Raw genomic sequence first — 23,599 nt, forward strand, 5'->3', positions numbered from 1 at the left:
AGTGGCAATGCAGGGGCTCTCGAAGGGCTGAAAAACCAACAAAGCGTCATTAACAAGGGAATCGTCTTTTAAAGACCTGCAAAGTACTGGGGGGGGGGGCTGTTTCAGCTCGGGCTGCCACAGGGGGGTGGGGGTGGGGGTGCATGCACTGCCAACAACCTGCCAGGCCAGTGCCCAACACTTGCATCACCCTCTCTGCCTGCCATTATGCTCAATGCTTCTGAAAGGTAAGAAAAAAACGTGCATTTACGTTTGAAATGTCCGATCGTACAGCAGCCCACTTCCAAAGCCCATACATGCCAGTAACCCGATTCAAAGTCCCATTCTCCCGATTTTTTTTTTAAATCTCCCCCTTTGCTCTCCTGAAATGTTGGCATGTATGATTTTGTTGTCTGGCTACGAGAGCAGAAAGTACCGACTGTATTGGATTCATAGGTGGTTGCAGACGAAGGCTCTGTTAAGCAGGTGTAAGCAGCTTAGAGTGCTCTCCCAAGGTCAACTGCTGGATCTGCTATAGGGAGAAAGGCATAAACTGTATAGATGTGCTATTGTGGGGAGGGTGGCAGAACTACTCTGATCTCTGTGTGGAGGCTGGGCGTCAAGTTGTATGTCGGGGTGCACATACTTCCATGGATCTCTTTTCACAGTCCCTACCTGCCATTCCTGGGCAGATATTCCTTGCCGATTAAATTCTGTCCAATGAATGCTCCGGGGAAGAAGCGCAGATGTCCAGCGAAGACAGCAGCAACGTCCCCTGTGGATGAAAGCAGCACGCGCTACAGTGTGAAGCACTGCCATGCTGCAGCCTGTAAGGACACAGATGTTACCGGCAGCAACAGCAGCAACACTATTCTACCGGGAACAGGAAGTAGTACGGATGGTTACTGACTACGCATGTCTCCATGGAAAACAAATCATTGAGACTGTTTCAAGATGGCGACTGCCTTTCCATGCAGCGGAAGTGCCAGACTAGTCCTTCGTTTCTGTCTATGTATCTGTCAGCCTAAATAACAGAGTTGTGAATGCTGTGAGGATGCTATGCCATGTGGAATACACGTGAGCACCGGTCATTGACACAGACACGGGACGGACTGTCATTTAAACCTGCTTTTTGAATCGGTAGTGCAAACAGTAACGTCAGCTAGGCAATCCTTCGTTTTAATAGAACCTACTGTACTCCCGGGGAAACGTCTTTTTCAATGTTACGCTGCTGAAGGTAGGTAGGAGTAATTTCTGAAGATAGGTAGGAGTAATTTACGTAATGCGTAAGATATTCCCAGCTACTATATCAAACTGTATATATATATATATATATATATCTCCAACGAACAGGAACCCACAAGAGGAGACACCACACGGAGGTAAACTTCAGCTCCTTTTAATATGTTAGCCTGCCAGCAGGGAACGGCAAGGGACAGCATAAATCAGTGTCCGCCAGACGCATTTCAGGAATTATCTTTTCTTCAGTGGCGTGGTTTAAGAACAGACTAACAGCGCTGCTGCGAGTGCACTCTTTTAATCAAACACCTGCCCATGTGGGCGTTGGCATCTCGTGGCTTAATGAGTGTTGTAGTGCGCTCCTAATAGTCCCAAATAGATGCATTGCTCAGAGTCTTTAATAAAACTCATTGCTTTTTGCCAAAGTCCGAGACGGCTCCTGCCTCGCTTTCTGACTGCAAAACAGAGCTCATGAACTGGCTCCCTCCTTGTCAGGGTGCCATTTAACCTTCGTTCCCAAATGCTGCAGCCCCTGCGTGGGGCCGCTGCTGACCCGCCTTTCACAGCGGTGGGTTTCCTCTCGCGACCGGGATTGGCCGCTTTACATCCAATGAACAGGAACCCACTAGAGGGGACACCACACGGAGGTAAACTTCAGCTCCTTTTAATATGTTAACAGCCTGCCAGCAGGGAACATCAAGGCACAGCATAAATCGGTGTCCGCCAGACGCGTTTTAGGAATTATCCTTTCTCACTCAGCCCCACCCTCTTCAACGTATACATGAGCCCCCTTGCGGCCATCGCTCGCCAACACAATCTCAACATCATCTCCTACGCGGATGACACTCAACTGATCCTATCACTCACCAAAGACCCTAACACCGCCAAAACCAACTTACACGAAGGAATGAAAGAAGTAGCCAAGTGGATGAAGCACAGCCGTCTGAAACTGAACTCAGACAAAACAGAAGTCCTCATCTTAGGCACCTCCCCCTCCGCCTGGGATGACTCTTGGTGGCCAGAAGCCCTTGGAAAAGCCCCCATCCCGACGGACCACGCACAGAACCTGGGCGTCACCCTGGACTCCTCACTCTCGATGACCAGACAAGTCAACGCCGTTTCATCATCTTGCTTCAACATTCTTTGCATGCTCAAAAAAATATTTTGCTGGATCCCCACCGAAACTAGAAGAACGGTCACCCACGCACTGGTCACGAGCCGCCTGGACTACGGAAACACACTATACGCCGGTACCACCGCAAAACTCCAGAATAAACTCCAACGCATCCAGAACGCTTCAGCCAGGCTCATACTAGACATCCCGCGTAAAGAACACATCTCTGGTCACCTGAAAAACCTCCACTGGCTCCCCGTAAATAAGAGGATTACTTTCCGCCTCCTAACCCACGCACACAAAGCACTTTACGAACTTGGGCCCGAATGCCTCAACACACGATTGTTCTTCTACACCCCCTCCCGTCAGCTGCGATCCTCCAACCAAGCCCTTGCCACGGTACCTCGCATCAACAAAACCACTATGGGAGGTAGATCCTTCTCCTACCTGGCAGCTAAAACCTGGAACTCACTTCCCACTCACCTTCGCCTTACTCAGAACCACCTAGCATTCAGAAAGCAACTTAAAACTTGGATATTCGACAAATAATTCCCCACCCTCCCTCTAGCGCCTTGAGACAATATGGGTATGTAGGGCGCTATATAAATTTCTTGACTTGACTTGACTTGACTTCAGTGGCGTGGTTTAAGAACAGACTAACAGCGCTGATGCGAGTGCACCCTTTTAATCAAACACCTGCCCATGTGGGCGTTGCCATGCCGTGAAGTAGTGTGGCTCACTGGTTAGAGGCGGCAGACCCGAGAGCAGAGGACGGCCCGGGACCAGGGTTCGATTCCCGGCGCGGCAGGTTTCTGGACCAGGGTCAGCGGACTCGATAATTCTCTCGCCTCGGTGCCCACTCTGATCAGCAATCACACTTGGCAACTCTGGGCATTAGCTTGCCTCATCTTCACTAATGCCCCACCAGACCGCCGGGGATGCCTGGTCTCACCCTGGAGATACCCATTAAGGGACCATCTCTCAGGGAAGCCAGGAAGGGTTTTGCAGCGGTCGAAGCGCCTTGGGACCCTACGGGTAAGTAGTGCGCTATATAAATGCCAATACATTTACATTTACATTTACATCTCGTGGCTACATGGGTGTTGTACATATATATATATATATAGTAAGTCAAATTTTATTCGATCAATAGTATGACCATAACAAGGTAAAAACACTAAAAACATCACAGTTCATAATTATGATCAATTACATCATAAAAGGAATTAAAAGGGCAATTAGCAGCTTATGCATTTAAAATCTGTTAAAACACAGTTCCTAAAGTGTATTTACAAGCAAAAGTGCATTGATTACCAAGGTAATGATCACAATTAGTTTGCCTATTTGCAAATGCCTAGGTTGTCACAGTTCATTATTACAGTTTACCAACTAGGCAATTTTTCATAATCTTCGCTCTCCTCCACGACGCATATATCAAGAATCTCGAAAGTGCAAATACAAGCCATCTAGTCGACTCTGATTTAAAAATTCTCATTGTGTCTGCTGGGCTTCGACATGATAGCAGGCGACAAATTGGTGCGGTCCAGATCCCACGCAAATCTGCATAGGCTGTGCAATACAGAATAAGGTGACTACTAGTCTCTGTAACAGAGTGATACATAGGACATATCGAGAGGAGTGGGTCATGACCCCATTTACTCTTTACTGAATTTAGAGGGAGAGTGCCATATCTGAATTGTAAAAACAGCATTCTCGCCTGGGGTGGTTCGACCTAGTCAAGAAACAATTCAAAACTATGGCTACGTTTTATTTCAAGAAAGGCAGAGGTCAGTGTGCCATGGGCGTTCAAATTTAAAGTGCACTGATCTTGATAGTCCCAGAACGTCTTTTTCAGTGTGGACACCATCTCTTTCTTAATGCCTTCTGGGAAATCCCAGATAAAACCCAAGATAAGTTTATGGAACCAGTCTCTAATCCCTCCAAGACATTTGACACGCCCATTCATTTTGTGGAGGGTAATTAGCTCCATTTAACAGCTTCTAAGAGGAACTTGAGAGTTATTGACCCAGATCCTGATCCAAAAAATTAATACCCTCAAGATCGCAGAATGGGCAATGGATCTAAGGCCCAGATCCAGTCTCAGGGGTAAAAGAGGGGTGTTCATGGGTAAATTTGAGATTATCCTAATGAACCTATTTTCCGCAAGAACTAGGCCTTTTAGGTTTTCTAAGCCCCATAGATCCGCTCCATAGAGCGCTGCACCCAGCCCTTTTGCTCTATGGAGTTCTATCAGTGGGGATATTGGTCTGTATGGGGAAACTTTGACCCTCTTGTTAATTGCACTATCTATATGTTGGAGTGTTAGAGTGCTCTTTTCTATTTGGTCCGACCAAGCTAGATTTTAATTTATTCAGACCCCAAGATAGTCAAAGGATTTTACCCGCTCCAGGTTTTGGGAGTTGAGAAGCAATGTTCCCTTTTGATGTTTATATGGGTTGAACTCCATGTATTTGGTCTTACTGCAATTGATTACAAGCCCCCTCGAGTTACAGGCCCTCTCAAATCTATTGAGGAGGTTCTGAATTCCTCTTGGCGTTTTTGCAATCAGTAAGGTGTCATCCGCAAAAAGTAAACAGGGAACAGTTCTACCTGCCATTTTAGGGGGATCTCCATTACAATTAAAGAGTTCATCTATAACTCCATTCACAAAAAGTGTGAATAGAGTGGGGGCCAGGACACATCCCTGGCGGATACCTTTTTGGATATTTATATTGCCTGTGAGTCCACCCTTCGTGTTCCATCTAACCTTTGCAAAGTTGTTTACATGCAAACTAATCAAGATGTTAAGCAGATATGGTGGTAGACCCATATCTCTCAAAACGGACCACAATTGGGATCTATTGATGGAATCAAAGGCTGTTTTTAAGTCCACGAACACAACGTACAGGTGACCTCTATTGATGACCACTTCCTTCCAAATTATCATAAGGAATCTGAGGATCTGATCTGTTGTGCTCGTGGACTCCCTGAAGCCCGCCTCAAGGCCAGAAAGTACATGGTTATTCTCCATCCATTGTTGGATTCGGTCAGTATAACTTTCCCAAAGATTTTTTGGGAAACGCCAATGAGACTGATAGGTCTATAGTTTTCAGGGGAGCACTTTTCTCCTTTCTTGAAGATGAGGATGATTTCAGGTCCCTTCCAGGAAGGTGGGGCCTCTCCCCCCTCCAAGATGGCATTGAAAACTCTAGTTAATAATACCCCCCATATTTGAGGCTCTGCTCTATACATGTCTCCGGGCAATTTGTCCAAACCAGGGGCCTTCCCTTTCTGGATTGAATTTATAGCCAGAGTAGTCTCCTCAACAGTAATGGATGTATCCTCCATTAAGGGCAGGAAGAGCAGGGCTTCCACTGGATCTATTTTCTCCCCCCCCCCCCCCCATGGCTGCATATAAACTCCAAAAATATTCCTCCCAGACTTGGGGCTGCAGGTGGAAGCTATTTTCTGTTTTCAGGCTACTAGACCCTTTAGCCATTAAGTGCCAGAATTTTTTACTATTCCTCATATTTGAGGCTTCCACAAGATCTCTCCATTTGTCAGCCTCCCAATGTTTTCTGGCATTTTTCTGGTTGCAGATGTAATTTTTCCTGCATGCTCTTATGTTATCTGGGGTTTCAGTCTTTACCGCCTTCATAAGAAATTCCTTAGCCTGTCTGCATGATTGGTTATACCATGGCGTAGTGTGCTTGCGTGGGAGGATGTTATCATTTATTTTGCAAAAAAAAGGTTTTATGCCATCATTTTAATTCCCTAAAGACTTGCAGAGTGTCAGCCCTATTCTTGTTTATTGGGGCTAGTTCCATTAAGGCTAGCTCTACCCTTTTATACATTTCTGGGAGGGCTGTTTGGTCTAGGAGAATCATCGGCCATTTAACACTTCTCTCATTATTACTTGTGATTACTGGGGCATTGTTTTGTGATATAGGGCCCTGGCAATCCAGCATATTATGCAACGTTAAAAATAGAGCGTTGTGGGGGCGAGGCTAAGGCAGCCAACATGGAGGACGCAGCTTAACTGAGCTCCGTCCCGCCGCTCAATTATCCGTCCAAATTATCCTTCCTCCCCCACACCCGAAGGCATCCCGATATGGTGTGGTGCAGGGAAAGGTGGCAGGCACACGAGGTGCAAGTTTGAGCCGAATTGTGGGCTCGGAAGGCACCGTACAGCCGATACTAGCGGAGCGGCCTGCTGGAGAGCGAGGCGCCGGGGACCTCGAGTTTGGAGACGCCCGGAGGAGAGGATGGATGACGGCGACGTGATCGGTGTGGCATCTACGGCGCTGCTGAACGAATCGGACCTGCGGTGGTGGACCCGGAAAGGTACTGAGCTGCTCTAATCAGCCCAGAGGCCGTCTGATTGACTGGAAGCGGGGGCAAAGACCCGCAGAACGGACCAGAGCCTGGTGGCGCCATTTGCACGGCGGCGGACCCCTGAGACCGCGGGGGCAACTGAGATCCGTGATCGGAGCAGGAAGACTCCTACAGACACCCCGGACAAGGCGAGTGAGCCTCTCCTTGCAGTGGGGTGCGCCAAAGGTGCCCTTGGCTGGGCCCCCGAGACCGCCTATTTCCATCCGGAGCCCGGCTGGGTTGTGATGGCGCCGAGGGCCTAGTGCGAAGTACTATACCCAAGGGGCGGGCGCTCCTGCACTGATCGGCCGACGCTGGGCCCGGATACACGAAAGCTGGGGCCCCCCGGGCAGACAGTCACAGATCAAGACCGGCGGTGAACCTACGGGGAAAGCACCCAGGCCTGACACTGAGAATCGAGGCTTGCGATGTGGGCCTAGATTGCGGGCCGCCTGGCAGTCTACTACCTAGTGATTAAGTGAGGAGAGGCTGGTGAGCTGGAGAACAACATCCTGAGGAGGGGGGCCCCAGGCGGTGAGGAACTGTTGCCCCAAGGGATGCAAGAGGGGTCCGGCTGCCAGCGAACCATGACTAGAGGTGGGAGCGGCAGCGGAACCTCCAAACAGGGGACCATCGACAAATTCACAGGCCCGAGTGGGAACTCTGGGGCCGCAGGAAGCAACCAGACTCAGGGTCCGGACAATGCGGCCCTTCTGGCTGCAATTACCCAATCAAGAGATGCGCTGGATGCCAAAATAGGGGCCGTTGGAGCGAACGTTACACTTTTGCACCAAGACTTGCGAAATGCGGTGGCTGGCATTACAGAAGCTGAAGCACAAATCACCAGAGTGGAAGACGATATGGTGATCCTTAAAAAGAAAGTGGCCAACATGGAGGGCATACAGAAAGGCCTGGCGCTTTGGGCCGAGGATGCCGAGGGACGGGCTCGGCGCAACAACCTACGGTTTGTCGGCTTTCCGGAGGACTGCGAGAAGGGCAATATGGAGGCCTTTCTTACGGAATGGTTAGAGGGCTGGCTCCCGCCAGAGTCCCTCTCCCACTGCTTTGTTATTGAGCGGGCCCATAGAGCGCTTACACAAAAGCCACCAATAGGCGAACGCCCGCGGCCAGTCATAGCCAGGCTCCTCAATTATCATGACCGGGACACAATTCTTAAACAAGCCAGATTGAAAGAGCCCCTCATGTATGACAACCAGCGGATCATGATTTTCCCAGATAACACAAAACTGGTGCAGCAGCAGCGGCAGTCTTTTACGGCGGCCAAGGCCCGCCTGAGGAACCTTAAAATCCAATATGCTCTACTTTACCCGGCCCGCCTGCGGGTGGTTTTTCAATCCCGAACCCAGTTCTTTAATTCTCCAGAGGAAGTGTTTGCATGGACAGATGAGACAGTACGGGTAAGACCTCATACCCCGCCGGCCAGATACTCGGATTCATCCTCCTTGACGGCGCCGCCGCGGACCCCAAGGCGTTCCCCTAGAAGAAGCAACTGGAGGTCTCGCTCGTCGAAACGTTCTCCTGCGAAAAAGGGGCACACAGAGGGAACCGAAACACCAGATGATCCGAAGGTAGATCCATGAGGGGTGTTGGACAGCAGGGCCCCCCCCTGTGTTGGATCGTACACTATAACATTGGCAGGTGGACTTCTTCGATGGCCTGGCTGCAAAAGAGGTACGCCTTCAGAGGCGCCACAACTGTGCGACGTATAGACACGGGATCCGGAATGGGTGGGGAGGGATGGACTAAAAGACGGACATGTACCTCTAGTTGGGGGAGGTTTGTTCTTTTAAGGGGACCAGTTGGTATTGTTTTTTTGGAACTGTTGGGGGGGCTCCATTGGGATAGACAGTCTCAGGTCTCCCGTTGGGGACTAGAGATGTTCTATACCGCGACAGATACTTCAATGTTGCTGAGGTATGGGGTGGGGGGCGGCTGGGGGACTGAGGGTGATTTGGGGACATGTTTGCTGAGTGGGGTGAGTTTGGGGCAGGGGGGAAGGGGGGGGGGGGAGACTAAGGGAGGGTGGGGGAATGGGTTGTTTTGCACATGGTTGTCTCGAATGATGCTGCTAGAGCGTCCAAGCCCGGAATACCTGCTGCTACCTACACTATTACGATTACGCCTAGATGGCGGTTGAAAATCTTGAGCGAAGGCCCGATGGGGCCCTAATGAAAGTGATGAGCTGGAATGTAAGGGGCATGCTCGATAAGATTAAGAGGTGTCCAGTGTTGAGGCGGGGAAGAGAGAGAAAGTGGATGTCCTCCTACAAGAAACACATTTAATGGGCAACAAAGCGTTGGGCCTGCAGAGATATGGCTATGATCAGGTTTATCATGCGGGATTTGTGAGGGGATCCAGAGGAGTAGTGATTTTAGTGCACCGCAGGCTGTCCTACACCCACATGAGAGAGTGGACGGACCCACAGGACAGATATGTTTTTATTCAGGGGACAGTAGGCACTGAGACGCTGATACTTGGGAGTGTATAAGTTCCACCACCGCTCCAATGGGCACTGATAGAGAAACTGTTTACTATATGGGCTGAAATCCCAAAGGGACTGGCGATGATTCGTGGGGACTGGAACGACGTCATGAATTGCCGACTCGATCGACTTCGGCCTGGGGGCGATCCCATTGCAGATACTCCAACTAAACTGAGTGATATGGTGCGGGGCATGGGTTGGGTAGACACATGGCGACACCTCCACACCCACGAACGGGAATATTCCTATGTCTCGGCGGTTCACCACTCGTTTTCGAGACTTGACTATATATTTGTCCCAGCTCTTGTGGCGAGAAGGGTTACCTCAGCGTCCATCCTGCCGCGGGGTCTTTTGGACCACTCTCCGGTTGTGATAGAAGCTACCTTAGACAAAAGGAGACAGCCATTTCGGTGGCGCCTTTCCGCCTGGAATTTACAACTCATTACAAGAAGAAGGGTTTGACCCAAGCAGTCACGGGGACCTGGGCGGTAAGTAGTACATGTAAAGAGGGTCCCCGTCAGGGAGAAAGGTTGTGTTGCACAACCAACAGTTAATAATTCAAACACTTTAGAAAGGAAAACTAGAATAACATTCTTCACTTATAGAAGTGTGTATTGTAATTTATTCACAATACCTTGAAATGATACTTCAGAAGAATTTCATACAATTGTCAAAAAATTGTGCCCCGATAGGAAAGGGGGAGAGGTGAAAGGGAGTGCTCAAGTGAAGGGTTAGTGGGGAATGAATGAACACAGTTGTGGGTGATGAGTACACACAATCTAGACAGGATCAAAACAATTACAAAAGCAAGAGCCAAATAATTTATAAAGGCATAAAATGATAAATGATTTTCACAGCAAAACTTTCGACGGACACCAAGTCAGTACTAAACTGTAAAGGGCAAGTGCCGGAAGTTGAGTAGAACACACCGTCGACGTTTCGACCCCTATAAGTAGGCTCAGTTCAGTCCTTAAGTGGGGTCTTCATCAGGACTAGGAAGGTGGGGGGAGTGTGGGGCAGTCCTGTTGGATAAATTAGTAACAATAAATTAATTGAATTAAATAGTGGTACAACATAGTCAGTGCATTCAGACTATGATGGGAGTAGGAATGAAAAAAAGGAGTTACCAAGGAATCGTGGCCTACTTGGCTCGCGATGCGAAACAACGATGGACTGTGGTTGGGTCACAGGTCACTCGCCAGGAGAGTGAATCTCAACATGAGCTACAGAGGAGCAAAAGAAAGGGAGGAAAACCAGTCAGATGAGACTTAGTCCTATACTTCTGTCACGTAGTTAAAAAAACAAACCAGATTGGGAGCCAATGGAACCATGTAAAAGATGATCTCTAAGGATAACCCCACTGCGGGAGTATGCGGTAGAGAGCCTCATATATACATCGGGGTGGAAGCCATTTACAATTAAAATTAAACTTGAACTAGGGTAGTAAGAGCTATGGGGGAGGAGAACCCGGTAATGCATCACATATGACTGTAAAAGTAGTCAAACCCAGACGTGAAGTCTGGGTAGGCGTCATACATTTTTTCAAGAGATAAAAGCATACCTGTGCATAAAGAATTGCAGCAGATGGGTAATGGCCCACAGTTATGGATATTAGTCGTCAGCAGTTGAATACGCTGTCTGTTAGGTCGGGGTTAGGTTGGTAACCCGGATCAGGATTCTTAAAGGGAAAAACACGAAGAATCGTGCAGTGCAATATATTGGGACTTACTCAATAAAAATGACTGCTATGGAAAACAAACAGCGCATCGGCTGCATCTCATACCTATTATATGTTTCTTTTTGGAAAAACAAAAGCCGGTCCGTTTCAGGTACACGGTACACGCGTTATGGGTCAAACGCCCGATGGGCTCGTAGGCCGAGGCGACAAGCTCGATCATAAGTCTGAAAGAGATGTACAAGACCTGGTAAGGGGCTGGACGGGCCGATTAGATAACCTAATTGCTGAAACGCCTTGCCGCATTGTGGTCACGTACCGTTTATGCTGCTGTCAGGTCCGAAACTCCGCAAGAACTGCTACGCGGAGTTCGGGTGGGCGGGGCCTCGCTACATAGTGTCAGGCCGATCATGGAAACAGGAGAGGTACTCCGCGGTAAAGTTGACAAACAGAACGAGGCATGACTTAAACTCAAATATTTGGTCTGTTAACGCACATTAGCTCTATGTACATTTGTAAGCATCTTAGTGAAAAGTTGGGAAAAATTATAAAAAGGATTGCATTAGTCTGTTAATCCCTACCGCGCAACTCTCTCACATGAGGTTGAAGGCGGATTGGTGGATCAATTAAGTAACAGTATAACTCCTGGAATTAAGGCTTACCGCGCAACTCTCTAACAAGAGGTTGAAGGCGGGTTCATTGGTTTCTATGGCTAATAAACACACATTAGTTCTAAATGAAGAATGACATTACAATTATGCTCATGTGCTGGAAATACTGGGTCCACAAGTCGCACATAAGTGCTGGATGGGGAATAACATTACCATTATGCTCATGTGCTGGAAACAGGAGTACGCTCATTAGATACAGTAAATGGTATACGCCCTGCAACTCTCAAGCATGAGGTTGAAGAGGGAGTTGCATTGACAAGCGCTCTACATATACACGTTTTGAATAGACCAGACCTGTTCCAAAGTGAGACAATAATGTGAAGTTAAATCAGGTCATATATGGTAAATTAAGTTAACCCAGGGCTGCCAACTGAGCTAGACTGCTATCTTGCTCGTTTAAGCCATGTTTAATTGAGTCTAAGAGGGACATCCATTTGGATTCACGAGTGTTAAGCACCGATGGTAAATTCCCTCCTCTTCTACCCAAGGAGACCTTTTCTATTACAAACCATCTTAGATCGGAGACAACATGTCCTTTCTTTTGCCAGTGGTCAACTAAGGGAGCACCAACCACATTGCAGCGTAACCTGCTGGAGTGAGAGGAGATGCGTGACTTAATCTTCTGTTGTGTTTGGCCCACGTGCACTTGTCTACAAGGGCATTGGATAATGTAAATTACGCAACTAGAGTTGCAGTTGGTGTGATGTTTTAGTTTGTAGGACCGCTCACCATAGTCAAAGGTCTTCAACTGGATGGTGGTTTCACATGCGGTACAGTTGCCGCATCTGTGGTGTCCCAGTAATGGTGGTAAATTCCAGAGGCTTGTGAGAGTAGGTTGGGTTACTGGTTCCAGGTATGAGTGTACCACCATGTCCCTGAGGTTTTTGGCTCTCTTGAAAGAATGAAGAGGGGGCTGGGTCTGCATGATCTCATCTGATACAATCGACCAATTTTTGTTGATGATGCGTTTGATTTCATTGCTCCGTGTGGAGAAGGTAGTGACACAAATGATGCGATCTGCTTCTGATTGATCCTTCTTGTCTGGTTTTAATAGAGACTCCCGTGGATTGTACCAAGCCCTTTTCTTAGCCCGTCTGACCATTCGGGATGGGTATCCACGTGAAATGAGACGCTCACTCAGGATTTCAGATTCTTTTTGGTAGTTCTCACGTGTGGAACAATTTCTTCTTATCCTAAGGAATTGGCCAACAGGAAGATTATCTTTGAGGCCTCGAGGGTGGTGACTCCCATATTGTAACAAGGAGTTACGTTCCGTGGGTTTCCTAAATAGGGTGGCCAAAAGGTGATCTTGCTCCACATAAATAGAAATATCCAAAAAAGGAATCTGGGTGTTGCTGGAATCCATTGTGAATTGTATATGGGAATTTTTTGAGTTCAACCATGTGTGGAAGTCTAAAAGGAGTGACTTACTGCCTTTCCAAATGCACAGAACATCGTCTATGTATCTGACCCATAATGTCAGATTGTCATGGAAAGGGTTACTCATGGAAAAGATGTGTTGCTGTTCAAAATTATCCATATAAATGATCGCCAGATTCGGAGCAAAAGTAGCCCCCATAGCTACCCCTTTGGTCTGCAGGTAGAACTTATCTTGGAAAAATAAAAAAAAATTTCGCATGGCAATACTGAGCAGATCAATTATGAAATCAGTCGGGACCTGGACAGGTGCTGGTCGTTTCTCCAAAACTTGTCTCATCACTTCCAAGGCATCGAGTTGTGGAATGCTTGTATAAAGCGAAACAATGTCGCATGTCACCAAAAATTCGCTTGCTGGATCAAATGGTCTGTTGTCAACAAGGTTTATGGTTTGTGTTGTGTCTCGAAGGTATGTTTGAGTACTCAAGGCAATTGGTTTGAGAAAGAAGTCAACATATTGACACAAAGGCTCTAACATGGAACCGCAGCCGGACACGATAGGACGGCCAGGGGGACTTGCTAAGTTCTTATGTACCTTAGGTAAGGTGTATATAGTGGCAAGTCTGGGAAATTTTGGATTAAGGAATTTAAATTCCTGCTCGCTGAGAAAGCCCGCGTCTAGTCCTTTCTGGGTAGCTTCCAAAATGGTAATGGCAAGTTCCCGTGAGGGATCGGTGGTAAGTAACTGATAACTCTCTCCATCCGACAGTTGTCTGAAAATTTCTTCCTTGTATTTGCACAGATCTTGGATGACGATAGCCCCGCCTTTGTCGGCGGGCTTGATGACAACCTCTTTATTGTACTATACACACAAAGGAGCAGAACAGGTCTAGGAGTGGTGTGTGATCACAACAGTAACTAAGGGGCAGGGGGCAGCATATGTGAACCCATGTTGCTGTAGGTTATGGGAAACATTAAGCTAGTACAAAACCCATCAGACCACCCATGTGGTGGAGTTCACGTCACGTGGGAATTGCAGATCAATCCATATCCAAAAGCGGCCATATAGTGCCGGTATGGAAAAGGATGTCGGAAAACTAGCAACATGTTTGCCATGTGGTGGACTAGAAAATGTGCAGTGCTCAAAAAAGAGGTGAAAAATAAAATTGACTACCCAGACCCTGAATGAACATTTTAGACAGAAGTCGGTGTGTCAAGGGGTTAAAACTACGCCTGGTGAGACAACTACCATATGGCGCTGCGAGCAGTACGGTCAACATGTTTCTGCCTTAAAGGGGAATTTCTGCCCCAGGCATTCTTCAGGACCTAATATAAATCAGCTACTGCAGACATAACTGTAAAGGTTGTGTACAAAGATGGGATTACTGGTAGAAGGATACATATCTATCAGGACCCTCAAACAAAGATGGGAATACTGGTAGAAGGATACATATCTATCAGGACCCTCAGCATTTGGATGTCCACTTGTGGGAAAGAAGGATATCTTCTTCCTATCAATAAACAAAGAGTTATTGTATAGCAACATAATGTTAAACACACACACACCCCAGCCTCCAGAGAGACTGTATAGACAACACACACATACAAGAATACTTTTATTCTGTATATTAAGGAAGCATAATAGCTTGATCACTGCGAGGCATTTCCTCAAAGTGATACTCACCCAGCATTGTGTGGGTGACGACCTCACCTCACCCGGCGACCGCTCGGGAGAATGAGGCCCCGCTCTGTGGTGTAGAGAAAGGGACACAGTGAACACACAGTACTACAGTGCCCCAGCCAATTGCACTACACACAAACCCAACAGAGGTGTGATAAGTACCCAACCGGCAAACCTAGTCCACACATATAACCCCTACCCAGAAGAGATGGCGTGGTAAAAACCTCTATAGATGGTTAGGAGAGTCTTATAATAGTGTATGAACCCCTCATATAATGAAGTATTAAGAGGACTCCATGAGAACCAGTCAAGAACAAAAGGTACTGGTGACAGGGACAGACCAGCAACCAGCCGGAAACTGGTATCCTGAAGTCAGACCCTTCTCAGTATCTAACAATGTCATAATGTGGCTATTGTCAAAATGAGGCCCTTACAGTCCCATGTAGTTACCCCTAAAGACATCCTAATCACATAATAGGACAGCGCAAATGGACAAGCTCGAACTACCCAATTGAACAAGCTTGGACTGCTCTATACGGATTCATAGAGGGAAAGTCTGAAAGAGCAATCACCTGTCCGTCGGTGCCACCGGAAATAAGCCAAGCGGACGTGGAGGCGCTCAGTGGGTCGTTCCCCACCCTTTAAATACTCTCCAATCGTGTGAAAGCTGGCGTGGTGGACGGTGCGCCCTACTGACCAAAACTCGCAAAACAAAACAGAACGCGGCGCGAAATGTAACTGTAACGCGCATGCGCATTAGGCGAAATAAGCGCAAATGAGGTTTACTATAACGAACCAGTTAAATTGGCCACAAAAGCATGCTACGGTCCGTTGCTGGTATTACCGGCATCGTACATGTTGCTGGCATTGTTTAACCGCCGGGAAGAGGATCAATGCGAACCACAAACAGACGCGTGAAACGAGACACTGCTCTCTCGCGCATGCGCTATCCCATATCGAAGCGGGGGGCATGTATGCTATGGAACATAAGGAAGATCGCGTCAGTGCTGGTCCTCTCCTGTTGTACAATGTTATACTTTGGAAAAAATTGTACTAGGGTCCGTTCAGTGTCCAGTGTTATGAGCACAGCGGAACAACTCTGTGGATTAGCTACACTGATGTACTAGTGACACTAACCTCAGCTATGCTTCATAGAAACATACCGTGTTGTGTATAGATGACTCAAATGTGTTAATGACCCAAGAACAGTGTCATTAAAGGTTTAAATCACTATGAAAGCGTTATCATAAGATGTATTCTCATCAGAATGTCGTGGGAACAGGGGTTAAGATGGTGACCAGGTAGACAGAAGGGAAAGCCAACACACCTCAGTTAGGGGAGCTAATAGGACGCAAAAAGTGTTTGCATCCGAATTTACTAGACCCGCAACTAAAAAGTTGCTCAAATACTAACAAACAAAAGGGTATGGAGGGTCAAGGGGAATATTTACCGACCTGTCTGCTCACTCCCCAATAATCAGACTATACACACAAAGGAGCAGAACAGGTCTAGGAGTGGTGTGTGATCACAACAGTAACTAAGGGGCAGGGGGCAGCATATGTGAACCCATGTTGCTGTAGGTTATGGGAAACATTAAGCTAGTACAAAACCCATCAGACCACCCATGTGGTGGAGTTCACGTCACGTGGGAATTGCAGATCAATCCATATCCAAAAGCGGCCATATAGTGCCGGTATGGAAAAGGATGTCGGAAAACTAGCAACATGTTTGCCATGTGGTGGACTAGAAAATGTGCAGTGCTCAAAAAAGAGGTGAAAAATAAAATTGACTACCCAGACCCTGAATGAACATTTTAGACAGAAGTCGGTGTGTCAAGGGGTTAAAACTACGCCTGGTGAGACAACTACCATATGGCGCTGCGAGCAGTACGGTCAACATGTTTCTGCCTTAAAGGGGAATTTCTGCCCCAGGCATTCTTCAGGACCTAATATAAATCAGCTACTGCAGACATAACTGTAAAGGTTGTGTACAAAGATGGGATTACTGGTAGAAGGATACATATCTATCAGGACCCTCAGACAAAGATGGGAATACTGGTAGAAGGATACATATCTATCAGGACCCTCAGCATTTGGATGTCCACTTGTGGGAAAGAAGGATATCTTCTTCCTATCAATAAACAAAGAGTTATTGTATAGCAACATAATGTTAAACACACACACACCCCAGCCTCCAGAGAGACTGTATAGACAACACACACATACAAGAATACTTTTATTCTGTATATTAAGGAAGCATAATAGCTTGATCACTGCGAGGCATTTCCTCAAAGTGATACTCACCCAGCATTGTGTGGGTGACGACCTCACCTCACCCGGCGACCGCTCGGGTGAGGTGAGGTCGTCACCCACACAATGCTGGGTGAGTATCACTTTGAGGAAATGCCTCGCAGTGATCAAGCTATTATGCTTCCTTAATATACAGAATAAAAGTATTCTTGTATGTGTGTGTTGTCTATACAGTCTCTCTGGAGGCTGGGGTGTGTGTGTGTTTAACATTATGTTGCTATACAATAACTCTTTGTTTATTGATAGGAAGAAGATATCCTTCTTTCCCACAAGTGGACATCCAAATGCTGAGGGTCCTGATAGATATGTATCCTTCTACCAGTATTCCCATCTTTGTCTGAGGGTCCTGATAGATATGTATCCTTCTACCAGTAATCCCATCTTTGTACACAACCTTTACAGTTATGTCTGCAGTAGCTGATTTATATTAGGTCCTGAAGAATGCCTGGGGCAGAAATTCCCCTTTAAGGCAGAAACATGTTGACCGTACTGCTCGCAGCGCCATATGGTAGTTGTCTCACCAGGCGTAGTTTTAACCCCTTGACACACCGACTTCTGTCTAAAATGTTCATTCAGGGTCTGGGTAGTCAATTTTATTTTTCACCTCTTTTTTGAGCACTGCACATTTTCTAGTCCACCACATGGCAAACATGTTGCTAGTTTTCCGACATCCTTTTCCATACCGGCACTATATGGCCGCTTTTGGATATGGATTGATCTGCAATTCCCACGTGACGTGAACTCCACCACATGGGTGGTCTGATGGGTTTTGTACTAGCTTAATGTTTCCCATAACCTACAGCAACATGGGTTCACATATGCTGCCCCCTGCCCCTTAGTTACTGTTGTGATCACACACCACTCCTAGACCTGTTCTGCTCCTTTGTGTGTATAGTCTGATTATTGGGGAGTGAGCAGACAGGTCGGTAAATATTCCCCTTGACCCTCCATACCCTTTTGTTTGTTAGTATTTGAGCAACTTTTTAGTTGCGGGTCTAGTAAATTCGGATGCAAACACTTTTTGCGTCCTATTAGCTCCCCTAACTGAGGTGTGTTGGCTTTCCCTTCTGTCTACCTGGTCACCATCTTAACCCCTGGTCCCACGACATTCTGATGAGAATACATCTTATGATAACGCTTTCATAGTGATTTAAACCTTTAATGACACTGTTCTTGGGTCATTAACACATTTGAGTCATCTATACACAACACGGTATGTTTCTATGAAGCATAGCTGAGGTTAGTGTCACTAGTACATCAGTGTAGCTAATCCACAGAGTTGTTCCGCTGTGCTCATAACACTGGACACTGAACGGACCCTAGTACAATTTTTTCCAAAGTATAACATTGTACAACAGGAGAGGACCAGCACTGACGCGGTCTTCCTTATGTTCCATAGCATACATGCCCCCCGCTTCGATATGGGATAGCGCATGCGCGAGAGAGCAGTGTCTCGTTTCACGCGTCTGTTTGTGGTTCGCATTGATCCTCTTCCCGGCGGTTAAACAATGCCAGCAACATGTACGATGCCGGTAATACCAGCAACGGACCGTAGCATGCTTTTGTGGCCAATTTAACTGGTTCGTTATAGTAAACCTCATTTGCGCTTATTTCGCCTAATGCGCATGCGCGTTACAGTTACATTTCGCGCCGCGTTCTGTTTTGTTTTGCGAGTTTTGGTCAGTAGGGCGCACCGTCCACCACGCCAGCTTTCACACGATTGGAGAGTATTTAAAGGGTGGGGAACGACCCACTGAGCGCCTCCACGTCCGCTTGGCTTATTTCCGGTGGCACCGACGGACAGGTGATTGCTCTTTCAGACTTTCCCTCTATGAATCCGTATAGAGCAGTCCAAGCTTGTTCAATTGGGTAGTTCGAGCTTGTCCATTTGCGCTGTCCTATTATGTGATTAGGATGTCTTTAGGGGTAACTACATGGGACTGTAAGGGCCTCATTTTGACAATAGCCACATTATGACATTGTTAGATACTGAGAAGGGTCTGACTTCAGGATACCAGTTTCCGGCTGGTTGCTGGTCTGTCCCTGTCACCAGTACCTTTTGTTCTTGACTGGTTCTCATGGAGTCCTCTTAATACTTCATTATATGAGGGGTTCATACACTATTATAAGACTCTCCTAACCATCTATAGAGGTTTTTACCACGCCATCTCTTCTGGGTAGGGGTTATATGTGTGGACTAGGTTTGCCGGTTGGGTACTTATCACACCTCTGTTGGGTTTATGTGTAGTGCAATTGGCTGGGGCACTGTAGTACTGTGTGTTCACTGTGTCCCTTTCTCTACACCACAGAGCGGGGCCTCATTCTCCCGAGCGGTCGCCGGGTGAGGTGAGGTCGTCACCCACACAATGCTGGGTGAGTATCACTTTGAGGAAATGCCTCGCAGTGATCAAGCTATTATGCTTCCTTAATATACAGAATAAAAGTATTCTTGTATGTGTGTGTTGTCTATACAGTCTCTCTGGAGGCTGGGGTGTGTGTGTGTTTAACATTATGTTGCTATACAATAACTCTTTGTTTATTGATAGGAAGAAGATATCCTTCTTTCCCACAAGTGGACATCCAAATGCTGAGGGTCCTGATAGATATGTATCCTTCTACCAGTATTCCCATCTTTGTCTGAGGGTCCTGATAGATATGTATCCTTCTACCAGTAATCCCATCTTTGTACACAACCTTTACAGTTATGTCTGCAGTAGCTGATTTATATTAGGTCCTGAAGAATGCCTGGGGCAGAAATTCCCCTTTAAGGCAGAAACATGTTGACCGTACTGCTCGCAGCGCCATATGGTAGTTGTCTCACCAGGCGTAGTTTTAACCCCTTGACACACCGACTTCTGTCTAAAATGTTCATTCAGGGTCTGGGTAGTCAATTTTATTTTTCACCTCTTTTTTGAGCACTGCACATTTTCTAGTCCACCACATGGCAAACATGTTGCTAGTTTTCCGACATCCTTTTCCATACCGGCACTATATGGCCGCTTTTGGATATGGATTGATCTGCAATTCCCACGTGACGTGAACTCCACCACATGGGTGGTCTGATGGGTTTTGTACTAGCTTAATGTTTCCCATAACCTACAGCAACATGGGTTCACATATGCTGCCCCCTGCCCCTTAGTTACTGTTGTGATCACACACCACTCCTAGACCTGTTCTGCTCCTTTGTGTGTATAGTCTGATTATTGGGGAGTGAGCAGACAGGTCGGTAAATATTCCCCTTGACCCTCCATACCCTTTTGTTTGTTAACCTCTTTATTGTGACACAAGTTTGTGAGGGCTTTTTTCTCCATTATAGGCAGATTTTGTCTAACAAATTTACGTTGATCCAAAACTTGATCGACTGCAGAAGTCACTATTTCTTCAAACGCCAAAATTTTATGGCTCATGGCGTACGTGGGCGTATACCATTTACTGTATCTAATGAGCGTACTCCTGTTTCCAGCACATAAGCATAATGGTAATGTTATTCCCCATCCAGCACTTATGTGCGACTTGTGGACCCAGTATTTCCGGCACATGAGCATAATTGTAATGTCATTCTTCATTTAGAACTAATGTGTGTTTATTAGCCATAGAAACCAATGAACCCGCCTTCAACCTCTTGTTAGAGAGTTGCGCGGTAAGCCTTAATTCCAGGAGTTATACTGTTACTTAATTGATCCACCAATCCGCCTTCAACCTCATGTGAGAGAGTTGCGCGGTAGGGATTAACAGACTAATGCAATCCTTTTTATAATTTTTCCCAACTTTTCACTAAGATGCTTACAAATGTACATAGAGCTAATGTGCGTTAACAGACCAAATATTTGAGTTTAAGTCATGCCTCGTTCTGTTTGTCAACTTTACCGCGGAGTACCTCTCCTGTTTCCATGATCGGCCTGACACTATGTAGCGAGGCCCCGCCCACCCGAACTCCGCGTAGCAGTTCTTGCGGAGTTTCGGACCTGACAGCAGCATAAACGGTACGTGACCACAATGCGGCAAGGCGTTTCAGCAATTAGGTTATCTAATCGGCCCGTCCAGCCCCTTACCAGGTCTTGTACATCTCTTTCAGACTTATGATCGAGCTCGTCGCCTCGGCCTACGAGCCCATCGGGCGTTTGACCCAGAACGCGTGTACCGTGTACCTGAAACGGACCGGCTTTTGTTTTTCCAAAAAGAAACATATAATAGGTATGAGATGCAGCCGATGCGCTGTTTGTTTTCCATAGCAGTCATTTTTATTGAGTAAGTCCCAATATATTGCACTGCACGATTCTTCATGTTTTTCCCTTTAAGAATCCTGATCCGGGTTACCAACCTAACCCCGACCTAACAGACAGCGTATTTAACTGCTGACGACTAATATCCATAACTGTGGGCCATTACCCATCTGCTGCAATTCATTATGCACAGGTATGCTTTTATCTCTTGAAAAAATGTATGACGCCTACCCAGACTTCACGTCTGGGTTTGACTACTTTTACAGTCATATGTGATGCATTACCGGGTTCTCCTCCCCCATAGCTCTTACTACCCTAGTTCAAGTTTAATTTTAATTGTAAATGTTTTCCACCCCGATGTATATATGAGGCTCTCTACCGCATACTCCCGCAGTGGGGTTATCCTTAGAGATCATCTTTTACATGGTTCCATTGGCTCCCAATCTGGTTTGGTTTTTTAACTACGTGACAGAAGTATAGGACCAAGTCTCATCTGACTGGTTTTCCTCCCTTTCTTTTGCTCCTCTGTAGCTCATGTTGAGATTCACTCTCCTGGCGAGTGACCTGTGACCCAACCACAGTCCATCGCTGTTTCGCATCGCGAGCCAAGTAGGCCACGATTCCATGGTAACTCCTTTTTTTCATTCCTACTCCCATCATAGTCTGAATGCACTGACTATGTTGTACCACTATTTAATTCAATTAATTTATTGTTACTAATTTATCCAACAGGACTGCCCCACACTCCCCCCCACCTTCCTAGTCCTGATGAAGACCCCACTTAAGGACTGAACTGAGCCTACTTATAGGGGTCGAAACGTCGACGGTGTCTTCTACTCAACTTCGGGCACTTGCCCTTTACAGTTTAGTACTGACTTGGTGTCCGTCTAAAGTTTTGCTGTGAAAATCATTTATCATTTTATGCCTTTATAAATTATTTGGCTCTTGCTTTTGTAATTGTTTTGATCCTGTCTAGATTGTGTGTACTCATCACCCACAACTGTGTTCATTCATTCCCCACTAACCCTTCCTTTGAGCACTCCCTTTCACCTCTCCCCCTTTCCTATCGGGGCACAATTTTTTGACAATTGAATGAAATTCTTCTGAAGTATCATTTCAAGGTATTGTGAATAAATTACAATACACACTTCTATAAGTGAAGAATGTTATTCTAGTTTTCCTTTCTAAAGTGTTTGAATTATTAACTGTTGGTTGTGCAACACAACCTTTCTCCCTGACGGGGACCCCCTTTACATGTACTGGAATTTACAACTGGCGGCCTACCAGCAGCATATGGGGGCGGCTATTGCTGACTACTGGGAGGAGAATTTAGGCACAGTGGCGGACGCGAGAACGGCTCGGGAGGCCCTGAAACCCACATTGTGCGGGATAGATATAGCCTGGTGTGCGACAGCGCGCCGGGAGCGGAAAGAAGAGATTGTGAAGGCAGCAGCAGCTGTGGAGCAGTTGGAAACACAATGCAGGGTTGCGAGCCACCAGGAGGGAGTGGGGCAGCTGCTTTTGGCACAACAATCATATGCGTCCCTCTTGCTGAACGAGGCCCGACAGATCCGGTTGGCAACCAGATGTAGAATATATCAATGGGGCGACAAGTCCAGCACAATGCTCCATAGGCTTTGTCAGAGTACGTTCCAGGCGTATGAGATGCCAGCCCTCAGAGATGCCACCGGAGCCTCTATTTCAGACCCGAAAGAGCTGGCAGACAGCTTTGCTTGCTATCTTGCGGCCCAGTATGCCCCGTGGGACTCCCTCCCGGCACTAGATGTTGAAAAGTTTATTGATGACCTTCCGCCCCGCGCACTTCCAGACGATGTGCGGGAGCGGCTCGAGATCCCACTATCAGCAGAAGAGTTAGGTAAAGCCCTTGGAGAGCTTAATACAGGCAAGGCCCCTGGGCCTAATGGGTTCCCGAGCGAGTTCTTTAAAAGATATCACCTCCAGCTGGGGCCTCACTATAGGGCGGCCCTAGAGGCGGCGAGAGAAGATGGTCTCCTGCCAGCGGACTAGAGGCATGCAGAAATCGTAGTGTTCTGTAAACCCGGATGGCCCCCAGACCGCCACGAGTCCTATCGTCCAATTTCCATGTTGCATTTTGAGGCCAAAATATTGACCAAGGCCCTTACAAACCGGCTACTCCTGTACATCACAGACCTTGTTCACCCGGATCAGGCTGGCTTTATGCCTCACAGAGCGATGAGGCACAATATCAAGCGTGCACACGTGGCGGTAGAAGCGATGGCTAGGACCGGGGATCAGGCGGCACTGCTATTAGCGGATATAGACAAGGCCTTTGACTCCCTGAGCTGGACATTTTTATTTGCGCTCCTGCCACGTCTAAATCTGGGACCACATTTCATGTCTTATATTCGGCTGCTGTACACCAACCTGACAGCCACGGTGAGAGTGGCGGAGGAAACGTCGGCGTCCTTCCCA

The 23,599-nt window shown here is 47.0% G+C and overlaps 1 protein-coding gene across 1 annotated transcript in view; it reads right to left on the reverse strand.

The window, feature by feature from the left end:
• The window catches only part of MRPS9 (mitochondrial ribosomal protein S9), a 538,970-nt gene extending 538,100 nt beyond the window's left edge, over positions 1 to 870 (reverse strand). Inside the window, exon 1 of the mRNA XM_086934678.1 lies at positions 655 to 870. Coding sequence (XP_086790804.1) covers positions 655 to 798 — 144 coding nt within the window. The 5' untranslated portion in view covers positions 799 to 870. The remainder of the gene's footprint in view (positions 1 to 654) is intronic.
• Between the last annotated feature and the right edge of the window lie 22,729 nt (positions 871 to 23,599).

The sequence above is a fragment of the Lissotriton vulgaris genome, chromosome 8, assembly GCF_964263255.1.
Source record: "Lissotriton vulgaris chromosome 8, aLisVul1.2, whole genome shotgun sequence".
Taxonomy (NCBI): domain Eukaryota; kingdom Metazoa; phylum Chordata; class Amphibia; order Caudata; family Salamandridae; genus Lissotriton; species Lissotriton vulgaris.